The sequence below is a fragment of the Anopheles coluzzii genome, chromosome 3, assembly GCF_943734685.1.
Source record: "Anopheles coluzzii chromosome 3, AcolN3, whole genome shotgun sequence".
In the NCBI taxonomy this organism is placed as follows: Eukaryota; Metazoa; Arthropoda; class Insecta; order Diptera; family Culicidae; genus Anopheles; species Anopheles coluzzii.
Genome location: NC_064671.1, coordinates 64,455,526 through 64,479,754, shown reverse-complemented (window position 1 = coordinate 64,479,754; position 24,229 = coordinate 64,455,526). Strand labels below are relative to the sequence as shown.

General features: G+C 42.1%; 1 protein-coding gene across 8 annotated transcripts in view; it reads left to right on the top strand.

The window, feature by feature from the left end:
* LOC120955730 (uncharacterized) overlaps positions 1-24,229 on the top strand; it is a 91,117-nt gene that overhangs the window by 2,893 nt on the left and 63,995 nt on the right. For 3 of the 8 annotated variants that reach the window (XM_049608207.1, XM_049608199.1, XM_049608200.1), the window contains exons 2-3: positions 6,816-7,479; positions 21,425-21,993. In XM_049608207.1, coding sequence (XP_049464164.1) covers positions 21,435-21,993 — 559 coding nt within the window. In that variant the 5' untranslated portion in view covers positions 6,816-7,479; positions 21,425-21,434. Of the gene's footprint in view, positions 1-4,988; positions 5,353-6,815; positions 7,480-21,424; positions 21,994-24,229 lie in introns of those variants that run through there. The other 5 variants (XM_049608203.1, XM_049608205.1, XM_049608202.1 and 2 more) reach the window with 5 other exon arrangements.

Below are 24,229 nucleotides of genomic sequence, written 5' to 3'. Positions count from 1 at the left end.
GGGGGGGTCGAAGTTTTGGAATAACTCGAAAAGCTTCAAACGCGAGGTTTACTAGAAGTTTGAGACAGGGAGGTCTTAATTAAGCACTATTGATGTTGTTATGGTTGAACAAGTCAGGTAATAAAGCATGTCAGTCTTATTTATTTATCCAAGCTTAGGTAGCTCGCTTGACAAGCTTGGTTCCTGTGACATTCAGTACATTTTTATTGCCATTATTTTGCCATCAATGGCTGTAGATGCTCAAGACATATCCTAGACTCTACTGCCAGTTGATTCATGGCTTATTTTTCTAATCATGTTCAAGATTTCGTTAAATTAAACTACAAACGGCTTTTATTTAAATGAAATGGATTCTGATAGAATCTCAAATCTTTTGTTAAATTTCATCCTCCAATGAGCCATCCAATTGCCCATTATTTATCGGTAGTCTGACATAGCTCGTAATAGTCAATTTGTATCTTATTTCCATCAGCAAGTGATTGGATGTGCTTTCCATGAATGTCTTCTCCTGCGCAATGTCCATGAATGTTCTTCTTTGGCGCAACAACCTAATGTGGTCTAGACCTGCCTTAGCCAGTGACATCTGCTTGGCTATCTGTGGTTTGATTGAATTACCCATTCAGCACGAAAGTCAGTCTCGCCTGTGGATAGTTAGTTGCGCGTCAGTTTAATCATGATTTGAATACAAAACTGGGACTGATAAAAAATTCCCATAGTTCTTATAAAATGTATGTACATGTATGAAAAGTGAAATCCATCTCTGGGGATACGATTTTTGACGCTCAGTATCTTCTTCTTCTTCTTTTATGGCACAACAACCGTTGTTGGTCAAGGCCCGAATGTACCCCACTAGTGGGCTTTTAGTGACTTATTGATTTACCCAAAGTTGGATAGTCAATCATACATATGGGGGCACGGACCATTTGGGGCTTGAACCCATGACGGGCATGTTGTTAAGCCGTACGATTTGACAACTGTATCACGAGACCGGACGTTTAGTATATGAGTACTAAATCACTGGTTTCATATCTAATGATGTGTCCGATTCTGATGATGAATAGCCTTGCTTCAAGCTTTTATATTCGTTTGAACATAAGTGAGGCACGTAAAGTGCTTAGGATATAAGGTAGAAGAACTTCTTCTGCTTTTTGCATCAGAATGATCCAGAATTTTGCAACTGATGCCACTAAAACTATTGAACACTAATTAGGTTGTGGGTGTGGGAAATACCTGCTCCTAATCGAATCCCTCAAATGATGCCTTATCACATTTCGTAATAGTACGGGATGGAGAGTGCCAAAACGCAATGAAAATTTGCTAAAAGCCATGTTTGTCATGGCCACGATTAGCCAATTTCACAACTAGCAAACCACTCCGAGATTCCTTCTCTAGTTCTATTTCAAAACCAACCTCCAATCGAAGTCTCCGATAGGAACTCCCACAGGATTTTGATCTTTGCTAGCAGTAGGACACCGTTCCGAGCAATCAGAAACATGCAAACTATCGTACGTATAGCAATGTCCACGAAAAAACGAAAATAAATTAGAAAATCACCAGAGAACTAAAAGCCCCCAAAGATGGAGCATATAAATTAGCTCTCCTTACGCGGTTTTATGCCCTGACGATACAGTACGGAATCAAAGCGGCCACCGTCGGAAGATTCGATCGATTCCGGGACCGCTACGGTACTGTGGCATGTGGCACACTACTACTACTACTACTACTACCACTGCACGACGCACTACAGATTGTTCGATGCATCTTTTCTCCCATTTTTTTTCTAGAACTGATATCGTTATGAAGCATCCGCTTTTCTACCACCAACTCTTTTTTTTTTGCCAAATGCTGTCGTCTGCCGCCATTGGGCATGGAAACTGCTGGCAAGGTCGCAACGGAAGGGAATGATCGTTTTTCACAAGAAAAATAAAAACGAAGAACGATACATAAACCAGTGGGAGTAGCAGTCCTGGGACTCTATGGCTCTGTGGCTTCGCGTATGGAGCATTGAGAGCCTACAAAAGTTCAACCTCATAGCCGTGCTCTGCATACGAATTTTCATTTTCGGTACAACGATCCTATCTCAGTACGTTTTGGATTCTTTCCATTTTTTTTCCATTTTGGAGTTGAAATGCCTCTATTGCAATCCTTTTTTTGTCCTCCTGTGACTTTTCCACCCAATCTACCCTGGAAGAGAGATGGCCATAGGCTGCTACATCCGTTTTCGTTCGCTACAACGGCCGCCGGGCACAAGAACGAGAAGCGAGAAACTGTGCAAAATTAGGACACACACAACTTTTACCATCACCTCCGCAACAAGGGGACGCCGGAGTGGTGGGACAGTGCTGAAAGCTTGTGCAGTGAAAGACCATCCGTGGTTGTGTTTGGACGATTTTGGACTGTTCACCCCTTGGACCATCCCAGCCCGCCGTTCCCTAGAACGAGCGCCGCAGCACCCATTACCCATCCTATCAGGCGACGGAAGGGAGAAACGGAACGGACGCCATTATGGGAAAATTGTTCCGCTTTCCATATGTCGATCCAGGGAGCCAGGGAAAGCGGAAACCTGCCGGAAAATGGGCAGACACAGCCATACGACCGGCAGCGACGTGTTCTACCGGATGTACGTGCGATGATTGATCAGGGCCGGGTCGAACGAAACAAAACTCCGCGATTGTAACGCCGGTCCAATGCGTCACGCCGGCCCCAAATGAGCCCCATCATTTCGGAAGGATTAATTCGGCCTTGTACCGCGTGGGGTGTGCACAGTGATCTCTTCTCCGTCGGGCCAGAGCGCTACCGCACAACCGTGTGATAAAACGTGATGAAATTTAATCAAGGATGTGTACGCCTGCTCTCTCTCTCTCTCTCTCTCTCTCTATCTATCTCTCTTTTTATGCCCCTCTAGTTATGTTTGTTGTTATCGTTTGCCCGGTTCCGGAAATCAGCGAGCCGTGATGAACGGTTTTCGCGCCGCATTTGCATGAATTTGGCTTTATTTATTCGATCGATCTGCGATGATTGGAAGACATTTGTCTCGTCCGTCGTGTGTCGTGGAGCTGCATGCAGGGATCCGGAGGATATGGGAGGAAAAGGGCGATTTTCATCACCCGCTTGACTTATCGGCGTGTAAATTGATTAGCACCAGGATGTGAAGGCAAACGAAGGCATGTTTGCAAAGGCAAGCAAGCTACCTACGTCTGATGAATTCAATGTGTCAACTTTGGTGGTTCTTGGACGGGGATTATTCAAATCGTAGAGTAAATCACCATCTTTAAGCTTTGATTTTTAAAATCTCATGTAAATTAATTCAAACAGGACATTACGTAGTGAAATAGCGCGCTTGTAATGTTTGATACAGTTAAAGTCCTATTAGAGCCTTGACTGAAGACATGAATTTTTAGACAGAGTAATATTATATCAAGCAAATTAAGTACCGAGCTTTTTCGATATGCCATGCGAATGATTGGTCCTCCTCGTGAGACACAGCAGCGTATCGAAGAGTCTAATGGTGTGACTATAGTTGATGTAGCTACCAAGTCCTTCTAGCTCGATGATTTTGATTTTAAGCTTTGGAAGAGTGTGCCGTCTAAATAGGAGTTTAAATTATGGGATAAAATAATGTTGTCCTATTTCAGAATAGGAGTAAGATGCATTGGGTCACCTTTGAATATACTGTCTTGATTCTCACTCTGATCAAAATCGTCTGCTGTCCAGAATACCAAAATCAGTGTCACAGTCCACCCAGTACTCTTTCTAGTTATTTTGAGGAATCCACAAAATCCAAGATGCTGTGCAGAGGTTGAAGTACTAAAGTTAATTAGTTTATGTGTTGGAACGTAATTATTGAATTATGGAAATTTTAAACAATTTCAGAATATTGTTCGATCATCTCTTTGGAGAAATAAAATAATCGAATGTAATAAGAAGGATACGATTGCAAGAATATATGAATATTTTACTTTATAGCATAAGAATCTTAGGTCATATAGTTCAGACCTAACAATACCTAAATCTTGAGATCAAATTACTTTTATATCTGTGTTATTGATTCATAGGATTGACTTTTAAGCTATTAAGGCCCTAGCTGTAACTAAGTTTTATAGAATTTGAAGACACTGAAGATTACATTAAAGGCTAGTTTGAAGAAGAGTTTATTTATTAAACTCAACTTTCGATAGATTCAATTGTACAGAGATGATGAGTATCTGAGGTGCACTTGCTACACTTCCTTGGATAGCAACATATTGGATCTTCAAGCAGACTTCTTTCAATAAAATCAAACTTTAATGCCCAAATCTTGAAGAACATTGTCTTATAATCTTCTATTGAGCTCCCTAATTGGTTCATGTTTATACCACAGATTCGAGTAATGTATTACTGCTTCAACCTCACTACCTTGTACCTGTAAAGATGTATTCCTAGCCTTTCTCACCACAAAGTAACATGAACCACGCTGAACAAAGTTCCTTTTGAGGCTTAATTTAGATTACATGCTTCGCGCGTTGTTCCCCTTCTCTCTGAGACTTCACGTGCGAGCATTAGGCCAAGATTTAGTGCAACGATTTTTCACGCTAAACCTACAATACAACCCTCCTACGCGCGCACCAGCGCCCGCCCGGTAATCTAAACCGATCCAATAATCATTACTTAAATTTTGATACAGTTGCAGCTCGGTCTCAAACAATGCCCCTCGGTGTGTCGGTATCGTGCTTTGCTTTAATAAGCTTTAATGTGAAGGAAGCAGTCACGGGCGCTAAGATGGGATCGACTCTGACCTGCCTGCCTGGCTGGCTGTATGCCAGCGTGCATGCTCGGTCCACAGCGCTCCAAAACGTCATGAGCAACCATCCAAACACAGCTTTCCCGAAGAGAGCATCAAAGAGAAAGGGAGAGCGAAAGAGTACGCTCCGGAGCAGGCTTTTTCCAGCGAGTGGAACACCAGAGGAAAAGCTCGTACGTAACGGGTCGTACGTTTTTCCCCCATTCTCCCCCAAAACGGAGCAAGAGAGGGTGGCTGAGCGATACGTACAGGGCGCAGGCGTTTCGAACGGGATGGGTTTTTTGACAGTTCTCGTGTGTCTTGTGCGTGTGTGTGAGTGTTTTTTTTTCTGGCAGTTCCTCTATCGAAACATGGGAATACCCACGGATGACACAGGCCAGAAGATACACAAATCCTTGCGAGCGGCAAGCAGTGTGAGAGCGCGAGCGGTACCGAGAGTGGGTGAGAGCGTACGTTTTGGGAGTCCTGGGAGACGGCAACGCGTCATGAAAAACTGACATGTTTAGTGTAGAAAGTTGAACGTCAGCACACGGGTCGTCCGGATTAGTTCACGAGCAACGAGTTTGTTGTGTGTGTGTGTTTTTTTTTGGTTCTCTTCTTGCCTTGCCTTGCTTTGCAAATGACGTGCCCGTTAAAAGGGGGAGCAAAACGATGACGTACATGCACAGTTCAGTACACCAGGCTCACGCATTACGCATTATTACCTTGCCTTGTTTACCATCTTTTGGTCCTGGTAAGCTCACAACGTGTCCGTGACACGTTGCTTGGGACACACATGTTCTGCCGAATGGCGCACGGGATCTTTAGACCGTCAACTCAACCCAACCAAACCAAACCATTTTCTGCCCCGGTGAGGAAGCTTCGTTTGATGTACCACCCGCTTTGATTCCATCGCTTTGATCTCCCCAACCCAGTTAACACCCTTTCGGAGGTTTGGATAGTATAATTAGACGCAGAGACACGCACGCACGCACGCACCATGCTCACCTTGTTTGTGCTAGAGGTCACGGAGGAGGCGTTCTGCTTCGTCGTCGCTCCGCTGCGAGAGCTGTGCGCGGGATGACACCGTTTTTCCAGCGCTCGGACAACGCGATGCATCTCAAGGCCAGGCAGCAAGGAACACCGAGCAGTATCCTTTTGTGTTTGTGTCTGTATGTGTGTGTGTGTGTGGTGGTGTGGTGTGGCAGCAACAGCAGCAGCATCCGGTTCAGGGACGTCGAATTTCTGCTGACGCGCCTTGTGCCTTTGTGTGGAGTGGAAGATGTTTTTCTCTGCTAAAGGTTACGAACAGACCCCGGAATCTTGCAGACGACGGCAAACTGCATACCCCGGGAGCGTGCAAAAACTGTGTCAATGAGCCAGAAAGTGAAACAAGACTGTGGAGAGAAACTGTGCGGACTCGTAACGTCCCAACAAACGTGAGGACACAGCGTCGATTAGCGAGCGAGCAAGAATAAAAACGGAAAGGCAGCGCTGCTACAAGGAGGTGGGCTGGGCGGACATCTCCGATTGTTCTGTTTTCCATTGCTATTTTCACTTCCTTCTTCGCTTCCGTTGCCGCGCTTCAATCAAGCGATGAATTCGGTGCGATGATAAGCGCACTCGTGTGAACAGGATGCACACCGTTATCTTCTAGGCTATCGCTTTCGCCTTCAGCATCGATGATGCTGTGCCGAAGGGCTGCAGTTTTCAAGGGTGTGCAATGCAGCAAGGAAACACTCCTTTCACTCCTTATTTATTCATCAACCACCACCATCACCACCGTCACGTACACTGTGTGGGGAATTTCATTGCAAAATTCTTTGCAGCTTCCGAGGGGAGTTTTCCGGGAGAGCAGTATTTTACGTCAGCTGTTACGTGCAGCAGCTCGGATCCTTGCGCTCTCCGTCTCGTTTAAATATTCAACGTGTGCAATTGTGTGCTTTTCAGGAGGGGGGGGGGCACAGGAAAAAGACGTCAGTCCGCATCGCGATTGATATTAAATTGTGGCTCCCACCATTCCCACTGATAATAAATCTCATCTATTTCTGTGCAGTTGCTGATACGCGTTTCGCACAAATGGTGAATGTTGTGTTGAATGATCGCGATAGTGAAATGTAATGGCAGTGCAATATTGCAAAACTAAACAAGTGGCAGTTCGTGTGCGGTAGTGTGTGTGTGCTGGCTTATGATGTGATCCTATCCTAGAGTGTGCGAAATGGTACGGTGTTGCAAATCGATTAGCGGCAAGTGTCAAGCGGTTCTCAAAACCCTGTGTGCGACAGTGTGTGGGAATAAAATAATGTGATTGCACCTTTCTCTTGTTATCGAGCGTGCAGAGTGTCTGTGTGTGGTGCTATTTGAACGTGAAGGCAAAAATTGGCAGCTGGTGAAAAGAGGGTAGCGTGAAGGTATTTAAATAAAAAGGGCAGCAGCAGCTCCGTTGTTGTGTTCTGTTTGCTGTGAGTGAAAGTGGTGCAAGCAATCAGTGCGAGCCAGCGGGGAAAAAATGATAAAGTGTCGTGTCTCGTACGTTGTTGTTAATTAGCTTCCAATGATGTCAGAACCTTCTTAGTGTGGCTCCCTTCCATCCCTGCACCACTACTTACCCACAACAACACCCCTTCCCCAATTTGAAGCATGACCTGATGCGGTGAAGCGATGGAATATTCTCTACTCAACCGTTGTGCTTCATATTTCGGATAACGTTAACAGAAAAGGTAATTATCGCGTGAGTAGAAGATAATTAATCAAGCAAATGTGTGTCAATGGGGAGATTTTTTTTACAGCATTTTTAAATTTTACATTGCCATCAAACACAACAACTTCCGTACACTACTGCTCAGTAATAGAACGATTATTATTTGTTTCGCGTAGAAAATGTTTCAAAATTAGGAAAGTTGTTCTTGCAGAGATCAGAACATCATCATCTTTATCGCAATTCAAAAGCTTACGTCAACGAGCTGCTGTATCTAGAGCATAGTTGAATCGTTAAAACGTTTGATATTAATCTTACATGACCAACCATCATAAGCCAATACTCAAGGAACTGGACGAAAAGTTGCAATTATTTTTTGTACGAGGTCTTCCGATTGAAGCTAAGGATTTTATATAATATAAAGTCTCTTATATGAACAACAAAAATCTCTAGACTTAGAGCACATTTAACTTACTTGCTTCTTTTTGTCGTCTAAACAGCACTTTTGTTTAGAGACCAAAAAATAATTTACTTTGCAAAGATAATTGATTTGTCAATCAATAGAACTGATTAATCAGAAGGAGCTGTAAAATTTTAAAATATACAAAATTGTAACATTCAGTTGAAATCAGATAAATTAACTAATATAGTAGCTAAATTCAACCACCTCAAGCAAACTTATGCAAAAATAAGCTATGTTTGTATTGAAAACCTCCAAATTCGACATACGCTTATATAAGAGATACACTATTGCCTCCGGTCCACAATAAAAGCGTGTAACGGGGAATACCTGTTCCTTGTTTTTCGTGATTGAACATATTTTTTTGATTGTTCTCAATCCCAAGCTAATGTACATTTCTTGCAACAAAAACCCATATTTTTCGAACTATTTTGTAAAATAACGATAATTTTATCCAAAAAAAGATGTGTGGTGTGTGAACGCATAAAGATTGAAAAATTCGGGAAAAAATCGCAAACAAAAATATGGCTCATGGAAACGTACTTTATTGCAATTATTTCTTTAAACAGAATTTATGATTAACTCTTCGTTATTTGCGTAAGAAATGCAGTAATTGGGCTCAAGCTGCAGGATTTATGTTGGAATATGTTTGAGCTTCCACAGGAGTTTTCCTTAAGCAATACGGTCTTCAAGGACGTTCGTTCTGAACTAAACAATACTTTTTCTGCTAAATGAGGTAATGGGCCTGATCGCGAACAAAAATCAACATTCGATGGTATAGCTAATTATTAGCCGGTTAGCAAAATTCCTGACTGATCTGATTGTATTTTTACAATTGGAATCTTTGCTATCCGTTCTGTTTGCCAGTTGAAAGGAATGAAGTTTGCATCTACCGGAATTGTTGCACCTATAGAAGCTACTGCTGGCCGACCTGAAAGAGACCGTGTTGCTTGCGGATGGCTCCGGAAAGGTCCGGACTCGCACGTTACTAACCTGAGCCTCGTGCAAATCGGGTCACACAATGATTATTTTTGGTCATTAACTCAAATTCACTTCAATTACTCTGCTATCGTCCATTACATATTTTATAATTTTCACGAAATAATTTTATTGCATTGTATGTTGACTGAGGCTGGTGGTCATCAAAGGCACCCTTGCTCACGTAACCACCGTTTTCCCGCTCCACCTAGATAGCCTACAGTTCGGTACTGTCTAAGGTAATTTCTTTTGTTGATTCGCCACTGAGTCGCCGAGAAAACTACCCAACGGTGGAAAACATATCCTATCCGTAGATTCGAGCATATTATCCAATCGGGTAAAAATTATCGACTTTCGTTCGCGATCAGGTATAATGTTTTAGGTCAACCTTAAATAATAAAAGGACGACAGTCGTAGGAATCGGTATAGCATTAATCGCTAAACCGTTCCCAACAATACATTGTGAAGGAGATTACATAAAAAGAACTATGCTGTAACTTTACTCCTAAAACTATGATCAATTTTTATCTATTCTTTGTTAGATAATCTAGTTCCGATTGTTTTCAAAATCAAATATAAGCTACACCAAAGGAATTTAACAATGCAGAATAATAAAACACATGTTTTGTCACGCTTTTTTCTAAGATTGATTGATGAGTTGAGCAAAACAAATGAAACAAACAAGCTTTAGAAGCTTATTAATTGTCTCTTCAATCTAATTGATATTGCTTTCTCATAGCTGTATGTCTTATAGCAGTCGCTATTTTTCAAGAATAACGGCTGATCTCTAAGGATAGATGAAATAATCCAGTACCTCAGTAACCGTTGTTGGCTTCAAAACTGTCCAAAGCATAGTTCATTAATTGATTCAATTTTTGAATAGGAGACACATTAAGAATTTGGAGACTGTAAGCTCTTTTCAAAACACAGTTCACACAACGAACTCATTTGGCCTTCAATGCCAAGTGCTCGACTTCCTCTCGTCATTTTTCCCTTTCCGTTTCCCAAACGTTCATCACCTTTGCATGCGGTGAGGTGGCACTTTTCCGCCATTGCGTGTACACACTTTCAACTGCAGGCACTACGAGATGTGGTCACGCGTTTTGTTAGCTGTGGTAGAGACGACAGCCCACGAAAAAACGTCAGCCTTAGTCATATTATTATCGCCCACGGTAGAATCGACTGGTGACATCTGACACACAAACGCAAAGGCAAACGCAAAGGAGCAAAAACGAACCTCATCGCACTCAACGCACACGCGACACCGGCACCGGATCAGCTTACGCACGTCAGCGCAGCCAGTGGCGGTCGGTAGTGCCGTTTGGGGATTTTTCATGGAGCCTTGTTGTTTTTTTTGTTTTCGGTGGCTGTTGGCAGCCGACTTCTTGCGTAACGGGCGGGAGTAATTTTGCCCGTCCGGAAAAAAACTCCTTTTTGGTTGATGTTGAATCAGAAGCGCACACAAACGCTGGCACACAGCGCCTGGTAGCATCGATTTTTCCATAAATATTTCGTAACACAAACGCACACACAGATATACAAATTCTTGCGTCTAGCTGTAGCACCGGTGTAGCTACTCTGGGCTGTCTATTTTACTTCCCACTTTGGAGTGTGTGTGTGTGTGTATGTGTGAGTTTTTTTAACCCTACTACAGTAGCATTTCATACCAGTTTATGGGAGTCCCTTTTTTCGGTCGGTGCGATGTGCTAAAACCAACTCTGCATACTGTCGCATGTACTTGGAGTGCCTTCGCAAATATAGACGTGCACTAATGCCATATGTCACACTCATGGTAGCGTTTGCGTTCCGTTGCGTTTGGTACCACGCACGCAGCAGCTTTGCCGGCTGTGTGGGGTTTTGGGGTCAGGCGAATGCGGGTTTCAAGCGGGCCGCCGGTAGGGCTTCCGAAAGGTGTTTTACCTTACGGACAAAAAAAGGAGAGGGTAGGACAATTAGAAACCACAATACAATTTATGGCGTACACCGGTGTGAGTGTGTGAGTGGCCGGTAGGGCAATATGCTGCGGCCACTATCTATTACACGCAGACACGGCAACATTGTAAAAATAGTAGAACGCGTATCACCGCAAGTAGGAGCGCCAATTTGGGTTCATTCTAGAAAAGTCGACCATAAGTATGCTAAAAATTAAACAGTTTTGCACAAAAATTGCTTCTTAAAATATTTAAAACGCACCTCAAGTTCTGCATTATTTCCAAACACATGGTGTTTGCCCGGAATCTTTTTCTCTAAAAGCTCTACACCAGGGGCGGCGTTGTTCCTCTAAATCGGTGCCATCGAAACGATCCCACGACAACCGCCACAGTTGACACAGATCCGAGCCGATGTCTGCAAATTATCTGTGCTAGATAATGTTCGCGGCCCGCAAAACATTCCCATCGCCTCCCAACCCCTCGGACTGGGCAAGAGCTTCTGTTAGGTCACGTCATTTGGCGGACGTGGCATCGCAGTGGTGGCGCAAAAACGGGGTTGGCTAGAGCTGATGCTTCAACCAAAAAAATGAAATAAAATACACTCCACTGACAGGTGTGTCAACACCCAGGCTCGTGTTGTGCAAAAACGCGGGCACCTGCCGCCAACAAATTTATCATATCCCTTGTCGGTTATTCCTAGCCCCTGTGGCACGAGATGCGAAGCATTCGGTGCCAAAAAAAGAGAGAAGGGCCGAGCGAAACCACGGGACAGACTTACGGATAGTGTCCGGATGTTTATAGACCTGGACTCACACACACACACACTTATATACACATTGGGGAAGGTGTCGAGTCACCTAAGGCTGTTGGAATGACTTTTTGCTAGAGTGGGAAACGTTCCAGCCCTCACGTGAGCCAGCCAGGAAAGGTTCACGACACTATAGAGCCACAAGGTATTGGGACAGAAACGGGAAACGAACGGAGGTTCTGGCGGTGCTGGCGTCATACTACTTGCACGTTGGCAAATTTTGGCTATGTTGTAGAATATATTTTTGTCTCTTCCTTTCTTCTCCAAGGGGATATAGCTGCTTCGTTTTGGTTTCTTTTTTTTTTAAATAATTATAGCCAATCAAGTGTAAACGAAAAAGTATTGATCAATCCATCCTTGACGCCGTGTCGCATAAAAAGGTTCATAAATAATCAATAGCGATTTAATTTGCCTATTTAATGTGAGCCATGAATAGGGAAGTCCATTTCAGGGGACGTGTTTTGAAGTTTTTATTTAATTTTGCATTTTTTTCTTCGTTAAATAATGTGTCCTTCAAAAGCCCTGCTCGATGCTGAATCAGGTTTCGGTACCATCATGTGTTTGGACATCGTTAGGGTATGACAGTCATTGAGACCAGTTGCCCATAGAACGATTGCTTGACAAGCATTCCAGTTAACGTAAGTGCTATCGAAACGGAACACAATCTATTTACCTCTGCGACATAAAATTGATTGAATGCTCTCTTTACTGCGCTATTCGGTTTTGTGCGCGGTCTATCGGACACTGTTAACGTGAATGGTGTGCCACAAATGCGACACCTTCCAAAGGGTTTTTTTGGGGTAGTTTATTGGCACTTTTTAGAAGAATTTCTCTCCACCTGCTCCATCCATTTCTAGCCACAGTGCTCAATCTTCCAATTTGGCACGATTTTGGTTCTGTTTTTTGCGTGTGTGTGTGTGTGTGTGTGTGTCTCTCTGTAACAAGCGTTTGTTCGATGCGAAAAAGTAGACTTCGTGCCGCTCGTTTCTGCACCAGGCGACGAACCAGGGGAGGTTGTAGCGTGTAACGAGAACTTCTCCACTTACACGCCAATGAAGGACCCCTCCGGTGATTAGTCCTTTCGACAACAACCCACCGTCTCACCTGGGTCAAAAGGGATGGTGGGGGAATTGAAGAGAGGGGTACAAAAGGGCACCTTCGCACACTGGGTCAACGATGTTGCGGCAAAATGTGCTGCCCTATGCAGACGCTATTAATTGAAATTTATGATGTGTGGAAATTGGAAAGGAAATTCAATAACACGCGCGTCCAGCAGCACTCGACCGGGTGTGGGCGGGGTGGAACAGAAGTATCGCCCATCGCCAGGTACTACCTCATCCTCTCCTCCCTTTACGATGCGGTACGCAAAACAACGAATGCGCTGCAGTGTACAAGTACCGCATCTCTCCGCAGCTAAGGGAGGACCGAGGACTTTGAGGCAAAAAGAAAGCTATAAAACAAGCGGCAGCGGCCACACACTGCCTGCCACGCACACCCGCAACTAATGATGGGTTCTAGCCGCGGTTCACCTCGTGCGGTGGTGAAGTAAAGGAAGCAACAACAACAAAAAAAATACACATCAACCATCCAACCCAACGGGACTGAGAAAAAAATGGACGATGAGTTGAAACATTCGCAAAACTGCAGCAGTCTCGTGCTCTCGTGCCAATAACGTGTACACCAGGGTTTCGCGGCCCTAGTTCGCGGGAACCATCCAACCAATACAAAACTGCAACCTCACCGCCTTTCGATAACCTGTTGTTATGTACAGCATGTGTGTTTGTGTGCACGGGGTTGTTTTTCTTTGTTATTCCCTGTTTCGGATGGGAAAGATTGTTTCATTTCCGACAGGAGTTTCCGAGCGCGGCCCGGTATGATTGCGTGTTTTGATGATCCGTGGTAGAGAGCTTTGGTGGCCCCTCTGTCGTGGTTTCGGCGATGCGTTAAGCTAATTTTTTTAGTTTGAGTATGAAGCAATTTGGCAATGGTATTAGTTTTGCTTGATCGTGCAGGTTGAATCGGCAGGCATTAATCATATTCACATTCCTCTTAAAATGTTTCACTCTATTTCTTACAAAAAAAAAAAAAAAAAAAAAAAAAAAAAAAAAAAAAAAAACATTTTGCACGACAAACACATCACACAAACCAAGATCTTATGTGTCTTATGATTTGAAAGAGTTGTATAAAGTGCTATCCTGATTTTGATAGCCCTTCTTTCACCACAAAGAGATAGAATCTTGAAGACCATTATAATTCCCATAGTTCATATTTGTTCTTAGGAATTAGTCGTACGCTCACATAATACATTGTAATTAAAAAAGCGTTGCACTGCCTCAACAACTGTTACAGGGTTTTCCAAGTCAGTTTCGAATGCAAACATTGTGATTTACCGCGTGCAAAATGTTCATCGTTCCACATGGTTCTGACATTTTATTTTCATCATAATTTCTAATTTCTTCAGCATGATATTCAACACTTCTACGGGATGCTACCATCGTTTTTGTATCGAGGTTTGAAGTCGAATCTCAACACCCGTTGACTGGTGAAGTGTTGAAAATCATGCTGAAAAAAATTAAAATTATTATGATGATAATGAAATATCAGAGTGATGCAGAATAACTTGTTTCACGTGGTGAAAAACAATGTTTACATTCGAAATTGACTTAAAAACCCCTGAATTCACCGCCTCCAAGCTGCTTTTCAACAGCAGTCAAATGGTGTATTTTAACTCCATTCAGCTTGAGACATGTTGAAAATCATGTATAAGAAATAAAACATTTTTGTGATGGAAATACAACATTTGACAGCTATTAACACATCTCGCAATCGATGAAAAATGTTGTAGACATTGGAAATTGACTCTGAAAACCCTGCATTTTATCCAAATTAGATCTGAAAGAGCTACGTTAACCTCAAATAGCTTATCAGCACTTGGAGAGCATCTTCAAACTTACCACGAAATATATCTCCTACCGCAAACAGTTTTTAAAAGCTGTAAGAGTAGAACGTATAATTCAGAAAAAAGATAAAGAAATCATAAGGGTTGATCTCGAACACCATGGAAAAAAATCATTTAATAAAAAAGCATCTTAAATCTCAACGAGCTTCTTCAATTCAGCCAAACAGCTCCTTTCATTTTGATAAAGCCTATTTAATCGTATATAGTTCTTTTTATCACAAGATCGTTTCCTCATATAAAGATTTTTTACCCTCACCTAAAGATTTCAAATTAAATAAAGTCCTGTGCAGATACTGTGCAGATATTGAAGCACACTATATAATCTTGCAACAGTTTTTATGTGTACGTGCCTGTGTTCAATGGTTATTTACGTTAGAATTACAGTGTTGAATAAAAAAGTTGCACAATTACTGGGAACGTCCTACATGGAAGAGACAATTCGAAACTTCTTTAAAACTGAGGTTTCTGGTTAAACATATCATATTATGAAGCATGATCCAATATCTCCAATGTCATAAATACTATTTTTCTGAGAAATTTGCCGGCAAATCGAAGTAATCAAAAATCATTGGCAGGTAAAGGCACAATACACGGACTTGCATTACCAATGAAACAACTAACTCACACATTTCTAATGAATAGTGCCTTCATGAATAGAAATACGGTCAAATCGGACTGTTTTGGTAATAATATGCCTTCACAAATGAATTTTACCTAATATCCAGGGCTCCGTGGCTCAGTAAAGAACTGACCGGCTGTCATTACAGTTGGGAAGAGTCAAAATGGTACAGTTATGTACAGCATTATAGTAGTCCTGGATTTTGACCTGATGTAAAAATGCACTAATTCAACAAAAATTGAAAAAAAACCGCGAAAAATACTAAAAGATCATTAAAAATTGCACACTGCTCGAGCAAAACGCTAAATAAGACGATATATCGGCTGTGCGGGATCTAATGAGAGGCATCGAAGGATAAGTCATTTCATTCATCTGAACATGAACATGTACATTTCAATATTATTTATATATTTTTCAATGAAAAGTAAATAAAATACATTTCGTTTGATGCCAAAATCCATTGTCTGTGTTGAAAATTGTGTAAAATTGAAATTTAACGGCCTGTAGTAAGTGATCGGATTCTAAGCGAACAGGTCTATCATCTTTTATTTTAAGTACTATCTTCAACCGTAAAGTGTCATCACTCTTGAAAAAGCAAATCTAATTTTGAAGAGCTTTTGCTGTTCAGAGAGCATCTTTATTCTAAGACAACATTACTAAAATTAAAAATATCCAGCTTTTTTCATCCAGGTCCTATTTGATGTAGTGTATTAAGACACATTCAAAAGACTACGCCAGCATAATGTTCAATCAACTCAAAACGTAGCCCAAAGGATGCCCTCTTATCACAGCATAATCAGTTTCCCCGTTTGCATTTGTAAGGAAACCCATCCTTCCCATATACCCCGAAAGCACTTCCACCATTCTGGTAATGTGAAAATGCCAATACTAACACACACATACAAACTTCAAACGACGATGTGCACTGTTAATGAAGGAAATGAAATGGATGCATGCAATCGCAACTGCAGAGCATGCAGGTGTGTACCGTACATCGTACGCTCGCTCGTTACCGACGCGGCTGTGTTGGCTCGCTGTCAAACCCGCGGCACTTCCCTCGCTGCACTTCGAACCACCATCGCTAATGGTTCCAACTTTCCTCACTTTTTTGTCGATTAAGAAACGGAATCGCGCTCGGAACCGTACGGCAGGGGGAAATCACACGTCAATGTGAGAAAATTGTGCTGCAGCGCCAAAAAAACCCTGCCCCGATACTGATGGCTTGATAAGCATTTGCTTTATCGGACCATGTGTGTGTGTGTGTGTGGGTGTGTGAGTCTGAATGGAACAGAAACCACCAAAGGATGCAGGCAAGATGGATGGTAGATTAGCACGGCTCAGCTGGTGCGGCAAACTTAACGGAACTGGGAAAAGAGCAAATAAATTGATTTCGTTCAGGCAGAAAATTTCCACACTCATTTCCGCTCGCTGCTTACCATCATTTCCGGTGCAAAGTTTTCGTGTTCGTTTTTTGTTCCTCCCTTCCCTTTCCGTTCGCTTGCAGCGCGAACCGATCGGCGTCTGCTGATTTGAAGGATAAATGGTAGAAATTTGAATAAATGATACCCGTCGGTGGATGATTGATCAAGCGAGCCTGTTTCCTATCGACTTGTTTGAATTGATGGATTTGAGATATTTGTGTTTTTACTCGTAACTCTAGCGCACCTTGCTCGGTGTTACGCCCAGTACATACCGTTCCTTGTACATAGAAAATGAATTACACTGAAATTGAAATTGTTTTTGATGGTACGATTAATTTCATTTTCGATGCAAACTGCCAGTTAATAAACGCAACTGTCAAAAAGCATTTGTTATCCTCGACATACACTCACAGTACTTTCTGTATGCGAAGCTCTTTAAATTCTTTGTGGTTTCCCCTTTTACTATAAGACTTGATGTTCGCTTTTTGTTGGTGTTATCCTGCACAGTTCTGCAACAAACAGGCCGGGCTAACAAAAAAAGCAACAGCTCCATGCGACATACTATCTCCCAATTGCTCACTGTCTGGAAGCAACAAAAGCAGCTTCCGTTGAACAGCGCTGAGCATACAGTTAAAGCTGTAGCTGAGAGCACTTGAGGACGAAAAAGCCACAGCTGCATGTAATTTAGTCGTCAAGCACGCATACACTCGAACAAAAAAACGATTGTCCACAGTGCGGAAGGGAGAAAGCTATCATGCATCGTTTCCGCGTCCTTTCTTTTGATTGTGACTCAATTCTAAAAGATGCTTGCTCTTTACCAAAACCTGTTGGTCGCAGCTGTGCGTGAGAACCAAATTTACGGTTCGTTGAAGGTAGGGAAACAGAAGAAAATAAGAAAAAAAAGCCACATTGTCCATGATTCTTTTTGCTATGGACACATGCAAGTAGCTGTCGTTTACCGTAAACTGTAGCATCATCGTTAGCATGTTAAAAACTTCACTAAAAACGATGGGCGATAGTTAAAGGAAAACTCCTGAAAGTATGCAAACTTAAGAGATAAGATATGACAAATCGCCTAAAAGTATGCAAACATCTAGACAGAATAACGTATTTAGCATTTCGTATGAGATTTTATTAACATGCTCAATTATTAATACCACCTTTACGTGTTCATGGTATCTCTGGTGGCATAATTTCGTCTCAATTAATTTCCAATGAAAATACCAGCTCCCTCCCATCCTCCGGAACTTTTACTTACAGTTACATAAGTCAGCTTTAAGCTTCCCATTTGTGCGGGGCCACTTATTAGATAATTTATAGCCGTTCCTCTCGCGGACCTTTAATTCCCTAACAGAATACAACCCGGTGGCCAGCTCGGGTGCCCAGATTGCTCCCCAGCGTACGGTGTTCCATCGGGAGCATCGCGCATTGATTATGCGTGCAGCCATGTCATGTGCCAATTTCACATCACCGGCAGGCGGCCTAGCCCATTGGTAGGCAACCGCCGAAATCTAGCCGGAACCAGTTTTTCCCCTCCACTCGGGGGCAGGAATGGGACGCGAACCCGTGGTACGGGATTGATGGTACGATGAAAAATTAATTAAATTCACTCTACCCCATTTGGCACCCGATCAGCTGTCCCGGGAGCGGTGCCGTGGTGCATTGTGTACAATCTGTGCAAACGTTGACGCATGTTGACCGGGAGGCGTTTTGTTTGGTTTTGCACTGACAGTTGATTGCCTACATGTTTGTGCATGTTTTTTTTTGTTGTGTGTACTTTAGCAGTGCATCGTCTAACTCTTCATAAACCACAATGACACAGCTGCCTGTCACAAAAAAGCGTCGTGAAGGCATCATAAAACATGAAATATTGAGCTTTTGTAATAACATTATTCCCTATAATCATGTGTCATTGAATAATACAGACTGACTGACTGAAGGAAAGAATATTTAAATACAGTTTTGACGTATATTTCAATAGTTTGCGCCTATAAGTATGCAAACAAATGTTGAAGATTAACATTTTGACTTTTTTGTAATGACAAAATGTATGATTTTTAACTGCGATTTATTCCATTTATGTATTGTGCATTAACTTTCAAATGCCCTCTTTTTATGAACCATAATTGAACTTTTCCCCAAACAATGCTCATTCGCGATAAAACGTTCACCAAATTCAAACAACGTATCGATCGGCGCACCGTTGTTTCCCCGTCTCTTGCCCGGGACACACTGTACGATTGTTCTGGAAAATGAATTTATTTGCGGTTGCGCATTGGTTTACTTTTTGCAAATGATTTATGAACTATAAAGCTTGCTTGAACTGCTACCAGCTGCACTTATTACATGCATCGCTGCAGCACCAGTACTATTTGTTTGCCGACACAATGTGGAAGTGTGCTTATCCCCGGTATTACTCCCTTTGATGAAAAATGGTTTATTGTACTGTGCACTAGAAATGTAGCATATTTCCCTGAGTGGAATGAAGCTTATTTACTGGACCGGAAACATTTCGAGCAGTTCCATTTTCCAGACAACTAACTCACCCACGTCCTTACAAAGCAATTGTAATGTCTCTTCACGCAACGATTAATCGATCAGCTCGGTTTGGTGCTCGGGTTGGTTCAATTTAATGCTTCTTTAACGTCATCCAATTCCTTCACTTATCCTGTACGTTATGCAAGAAGACACCCACTGGTTTTCTTTTTACCAGTTTCCGTTCCCTGAAATTGAAACCTCGATATCGTGCAAAACGAATAAAGTGTACAGCACAGCGAAATGAGCTCGCAGTACGAAAAAGAAGTAGCAGCAAAAGGAAAAAAACCCTCCAATAATGTAATTGGCTTCGTTGTTCTAGCTTCCGCAGGCGTGTGGTTTTGATCCACTTCCTTACTGTTCGAACAGGCGAATTGGTCACGTTCGAGTAATCGCGCAGGTCTTTCGCGATACATTTTCGGGCAGACGTAAAAACACGAATCCACCACCACGACCGCCACGAGACGACGGCTTGCCAAACGACTTTACGTTGACCGTGGTCGTAAAAGCGTTAGGTAATTTTAATAAAACTCTGCCACGTTTTACGCACTTGTGCGGCACGGTCTCCACCTACCGGGTGTGAGCCTAACCGTAATAGTATTGCGAGCAGTCTAAAGCCACAAGAAGCCTCTGGCGTAAACGGGGCTTCGATGGGGTTTCTTTTCTTTTTGTGCTGTTGTTGGTGAAGCAAAAAAGGAAAAGGAATGGAGCTGGTCGGCAGCATTAGAAATATCAAGTTACAAGAAAAACCGATTTGAAGGTCGATCAGCACGTCGGTGTAACGTTCTCGAAATGTGATGATTTAGTAGTATTGATTTTTATTGGGAAAGAAATTTGCTGAAAATATTTGCACACAGTGACACCTTTCTAAGGTAAATAATCCAGAAAGCAAGTGTTAACAATATGATTATCTGCCTTTAAAATATGTTACAGTCGTTGCCGCTAAATTTTGACTCTAACTCACCTATTTTTGTTTAGAAGGCACCAATTTTTGACAGCGTGTCACAATTTTTACTCGAAGGCATAAATTTTTGACAGTGCGCATCAAATTTTGTCTTTAAGACATCAATGTTTCACTGTGAGTCAATCGCCTTATTTATAAATTTTAACGTAATTTCTGAAACTGTGTGTTACGAAATTATGCAAAATTAAGTTAGGTAGTTAATAATATCATTGATTGAATTTGAAATAAAACATTTGTTTGACCAATATTGAAAGTTTTAATGAAGTGAAAAAAGTTGCAATAGTCAAAATTCTACTCAAATACCTTGTAAAATTATCGTAATTAATAAAAGAGTCAAATATTGGAGCCATTAACGATTCTAGTCAGTTGTTTGTTGTCAGTTGTCAATGTTTCACTGTGAGTCAATCGCCTTATTTATAAATTTTAACGTAATTTCTGAAACTTTGTGTTCTGAAATTATGCAAAATTAAGTTAGGTAGTGAATAATATCATTGATTGAATTTGAAATAAAACATTTCTTTCGCCAATATTTAAAATTTTAATAGAGTGAAAAAAGTTGCAATAGTCAAAATTCTACTCAAATACCTTGTAAAATTATCATGATTAATAAAAGAGTCAAATATTGGAGCCATTAACGATTCTAGTCAGTTCTTTGTATGGAGTTTGACAGTTGGAGGATGAAAACATGTCAACACTCCATTAAAAACTACACACAAAACTAGCCTGCGATTTTCAACTCAGATTATTTTAGCCTCAAAGCTAGAATTAGATTCGAGTACCTGCTAGAAAAAATGGCAAAACAAAGTGGTGTTTACATTTATCCCAAGGTACATTAAAGAGATCTGTTGATGGAATCTAGAATTAAAGTGTATGTAGTCCAGGTGGTCTCATAGTATGTTTTTTTATAACCAAATTTGAACATCAATTTTTTACAGTATGGGTGAAATTTTTTGTTCAAACAAGCTTTCTGGAGGCATGACGAATACACAAAACACTCTTAAAATCCTCATTCAGAAGTAGCTTGGTTCACTCAAATATGTTCACTCAAATGTGACTTATTTATGATTCAAAACTGGTTGTACAACATCTATCCAGAGATTCAAAGGTTAAGATATTTCTCTAACAAACCAATGTTTGTCTTATAATCTCTAGAAGCAGGCTCAAATTCAATCTCCAAAGACAGAGCAGTATCGCCGTGCCTGCAACATGATCCTGATCATCGCATAAATCATACCCATCCAATGCACGTACCAATCTCATACTAACCCCACGCTTCGTTCCCTTTTTGGCAGGTGTTTGGAAATGCGGTTAGGGGGCGCCCCCGGTGGCGGAGACCCCCTAGCAATGGGTGCCGGGAACGACTACGCCGAGCTGTGCGATCTAGGCCCGTCCCGATGGAGCTCCCGGAGCGGCTACCAGCAAGTGGCCTCGCCGCCAGTCAACTCAATCTACCACCACTCGACGGCCGGTGCGGTCGGTGGCGTGTCGGCCGGCTCGGCGCTCGGTGTCGGCAGCGTCGGCAGCGTCCCGACCGGCAGCATCCACGGCGTCGGGCACGGGGCCGGCGGCCACGCGAGCGGTCTGGTGGCCGGCGGGCACGTACGCTCCAACAGCTTCGAGGCCGAGGACGTGATCGGCCCGTACGGCAGTACGCGCATCGGCAACAGCACAAGCTCGCTACGCGGACGCTCAGGTTTATATTATTCACCACCCGGTACTTCATATACAATAGTAGAAAGAGAAAGACCACACTCTCCTCATTATTATTATAACACGGCCGGTGTCCCTTCCAAAGGAGGTTCTTTGCCAAGTAGAAGTAGTTATTTAGAGTCAGCTAGCTTAGGTGTTTCAACTGGTGCAGGTAAAGCAAACGACTTCTACTAAAACCACTTCACACTCTTCACTCATACCCCATTATGATCCACCCCCAGACCCAGTTTGTCCAGACCCTGCCCCGCCCGTCTAACCAGTCCTCCCAAGATTTCAATCAGTGTGCCCCGCCCTGAACAGAATGCGCCTTTTCTATCTATTGCGCTATCAAGCGTCCACGCTCCCGTCAAAGTCCGTCCAAAAGTCATCGTAGTGCTGATAGTGTTGTAGTGTCCGCCATTAGTTGTCCTAACTGCTCTGTTATTCACTCTTTCTCTATCTCTTTGTAGTAAATCGCTCAGGCTAACCTATCTTGTTTCGAATTATAATCCACTCGTTCCAATCCTTCGTTTACTCTCTTTTGCTGTCTTTATTTGACTCTTGTATTTATCTTATCTTTTTATTATGGCATGTCTAGAAGAGCCATCATCTCTTTATAAACACCTTAAAATCGAGTTGTTTCTAGAATGAATTAAGATTAAAGTTCTATCTACTCATTTTTATTCCAAAGGAGAGACTCTAAGTATATCTTCACCACAAAGCATGATCAACTTGACATTTTATGCCATCCATCTGTTTCTACTCGGTCTCAAATCTACTGTTATTTATCTTCTCGTTTAATCTTTCATTGACTCTTCTTTGTCTACTATTCCAACCTAGTCGTAGTTGTGTGTGATCAGTAGTCGTTGTATCCTACTAGCCTCATTGTTCACTGCATTCTCGCACACTTCTGCTCAAGTAGAGTAGACGCAGAACCGCCTGTATCGCTCCGGTTTGCTGTTTGCCATCATCTCCCCCCCTCCCCCCTTATCTAGTCTAGTCACCCCTAGTCTAGTCTAGTAAGTTGTTACGCTCCTTTCTCCAGTAGCAGCCAGCAACCATCTAGTTGATCGTTTTGCTCATCCCTTTTGAAATAAAACACAACTATTATATACGATGCAGCCTGGTCCTGGTTCTTCTGCTTGCCATTATGTCTATGGGTCAACCGGAAGTAAATTGCTGCGAGACTATACGCAGCGAGATAATTTCGATAGCCAAAAATGTGTGCATCACCGAATGCATTCAAAGAAAATAGGGAACAAAAGCAGTAACGAAGAAACACAAAGCTCAAACACACACTACGCCTTCCCCTGTGTCCCGAACTACTCCCCACTGCTTGGCAGTTTCTACTATCTACTTTCGCTTTTTCCACTTCCAACATCCGGACTTCCTGCTTTCTCTTTTTAAGCTATCATGCCATTCAGCTTCGGCTCAGGCTGGCTCCTTACTGGCAATCAGCATATGGAGGTATAATGAGTGACCTAAATCTTTGCAAGGCAGAAGTTGAATTATATCATCACAGAGAGCTTTCTATAACTCATTTATAACCCGAGAGTGTAGTTACTCTTGTGAGAGTTACAACCCATTAGGAGATTTTATGCTCGTAGCCAACCTTCTTAAAAATAGATCAAATGACTCGTATCGATGATTACAAAAATAATAATTAAACTCTTAGCAACAAATAACTCACCCAAATTCGTGACCTAAATCATTCTTTTGAGAGCTTAATCTCAATGAGTGATTCAACCGACTAGTAACTCTTTTGCAATTAATTAATCAAGTTGTGATTGATTTAAGAAATCATGCTGAAAGAGGTTATACATTTCTCGCCACCATTCTTTTGCCAACTCTATTAGTTTCAATTAAAGATTTAGATCACCATTCTAACTCATCAGCTCTGAGCTGACTCACGCAACTGAGCGATCTCTCCTATATTTACTCCTTGCTGTCAATTGTGCTGGCCAATTGAAACGAAATCAAGTGTACCTCGTAAATTAAACCGAATCCTTCTCCACGACAAACTACAGAAAGACAAAGAAACACACACCCACACAGAGCCACCACTATTCACTAGGTCTCCGTTCTTCCCTTTCTACACTGATCAGTTTCGGTTCGATTTGAACACTTCTCCCCAACGTTGGTGCAACCGGTGTCTTTGTTGTTTTTCTGCGCCTGGACCTTGAATGTTTTACCCCCTTTCCCAGTTTTCCTCCATACATTCTTTTCCTTCCGCGGGAAAATTGCACACACTTAGCGCGTTTCGATGGCTCTCGATAAAGCACGAAATCCTTTCGTTCGCTGTAAATCTCCTAAGTGTGCACTTTACGTTACGTTTTGTCTATGAATGTGTATGTATCTAGTTTAAAAGTCTGTGTTAAATTGGTGTTCCCCGTCGTTTACTACTGACG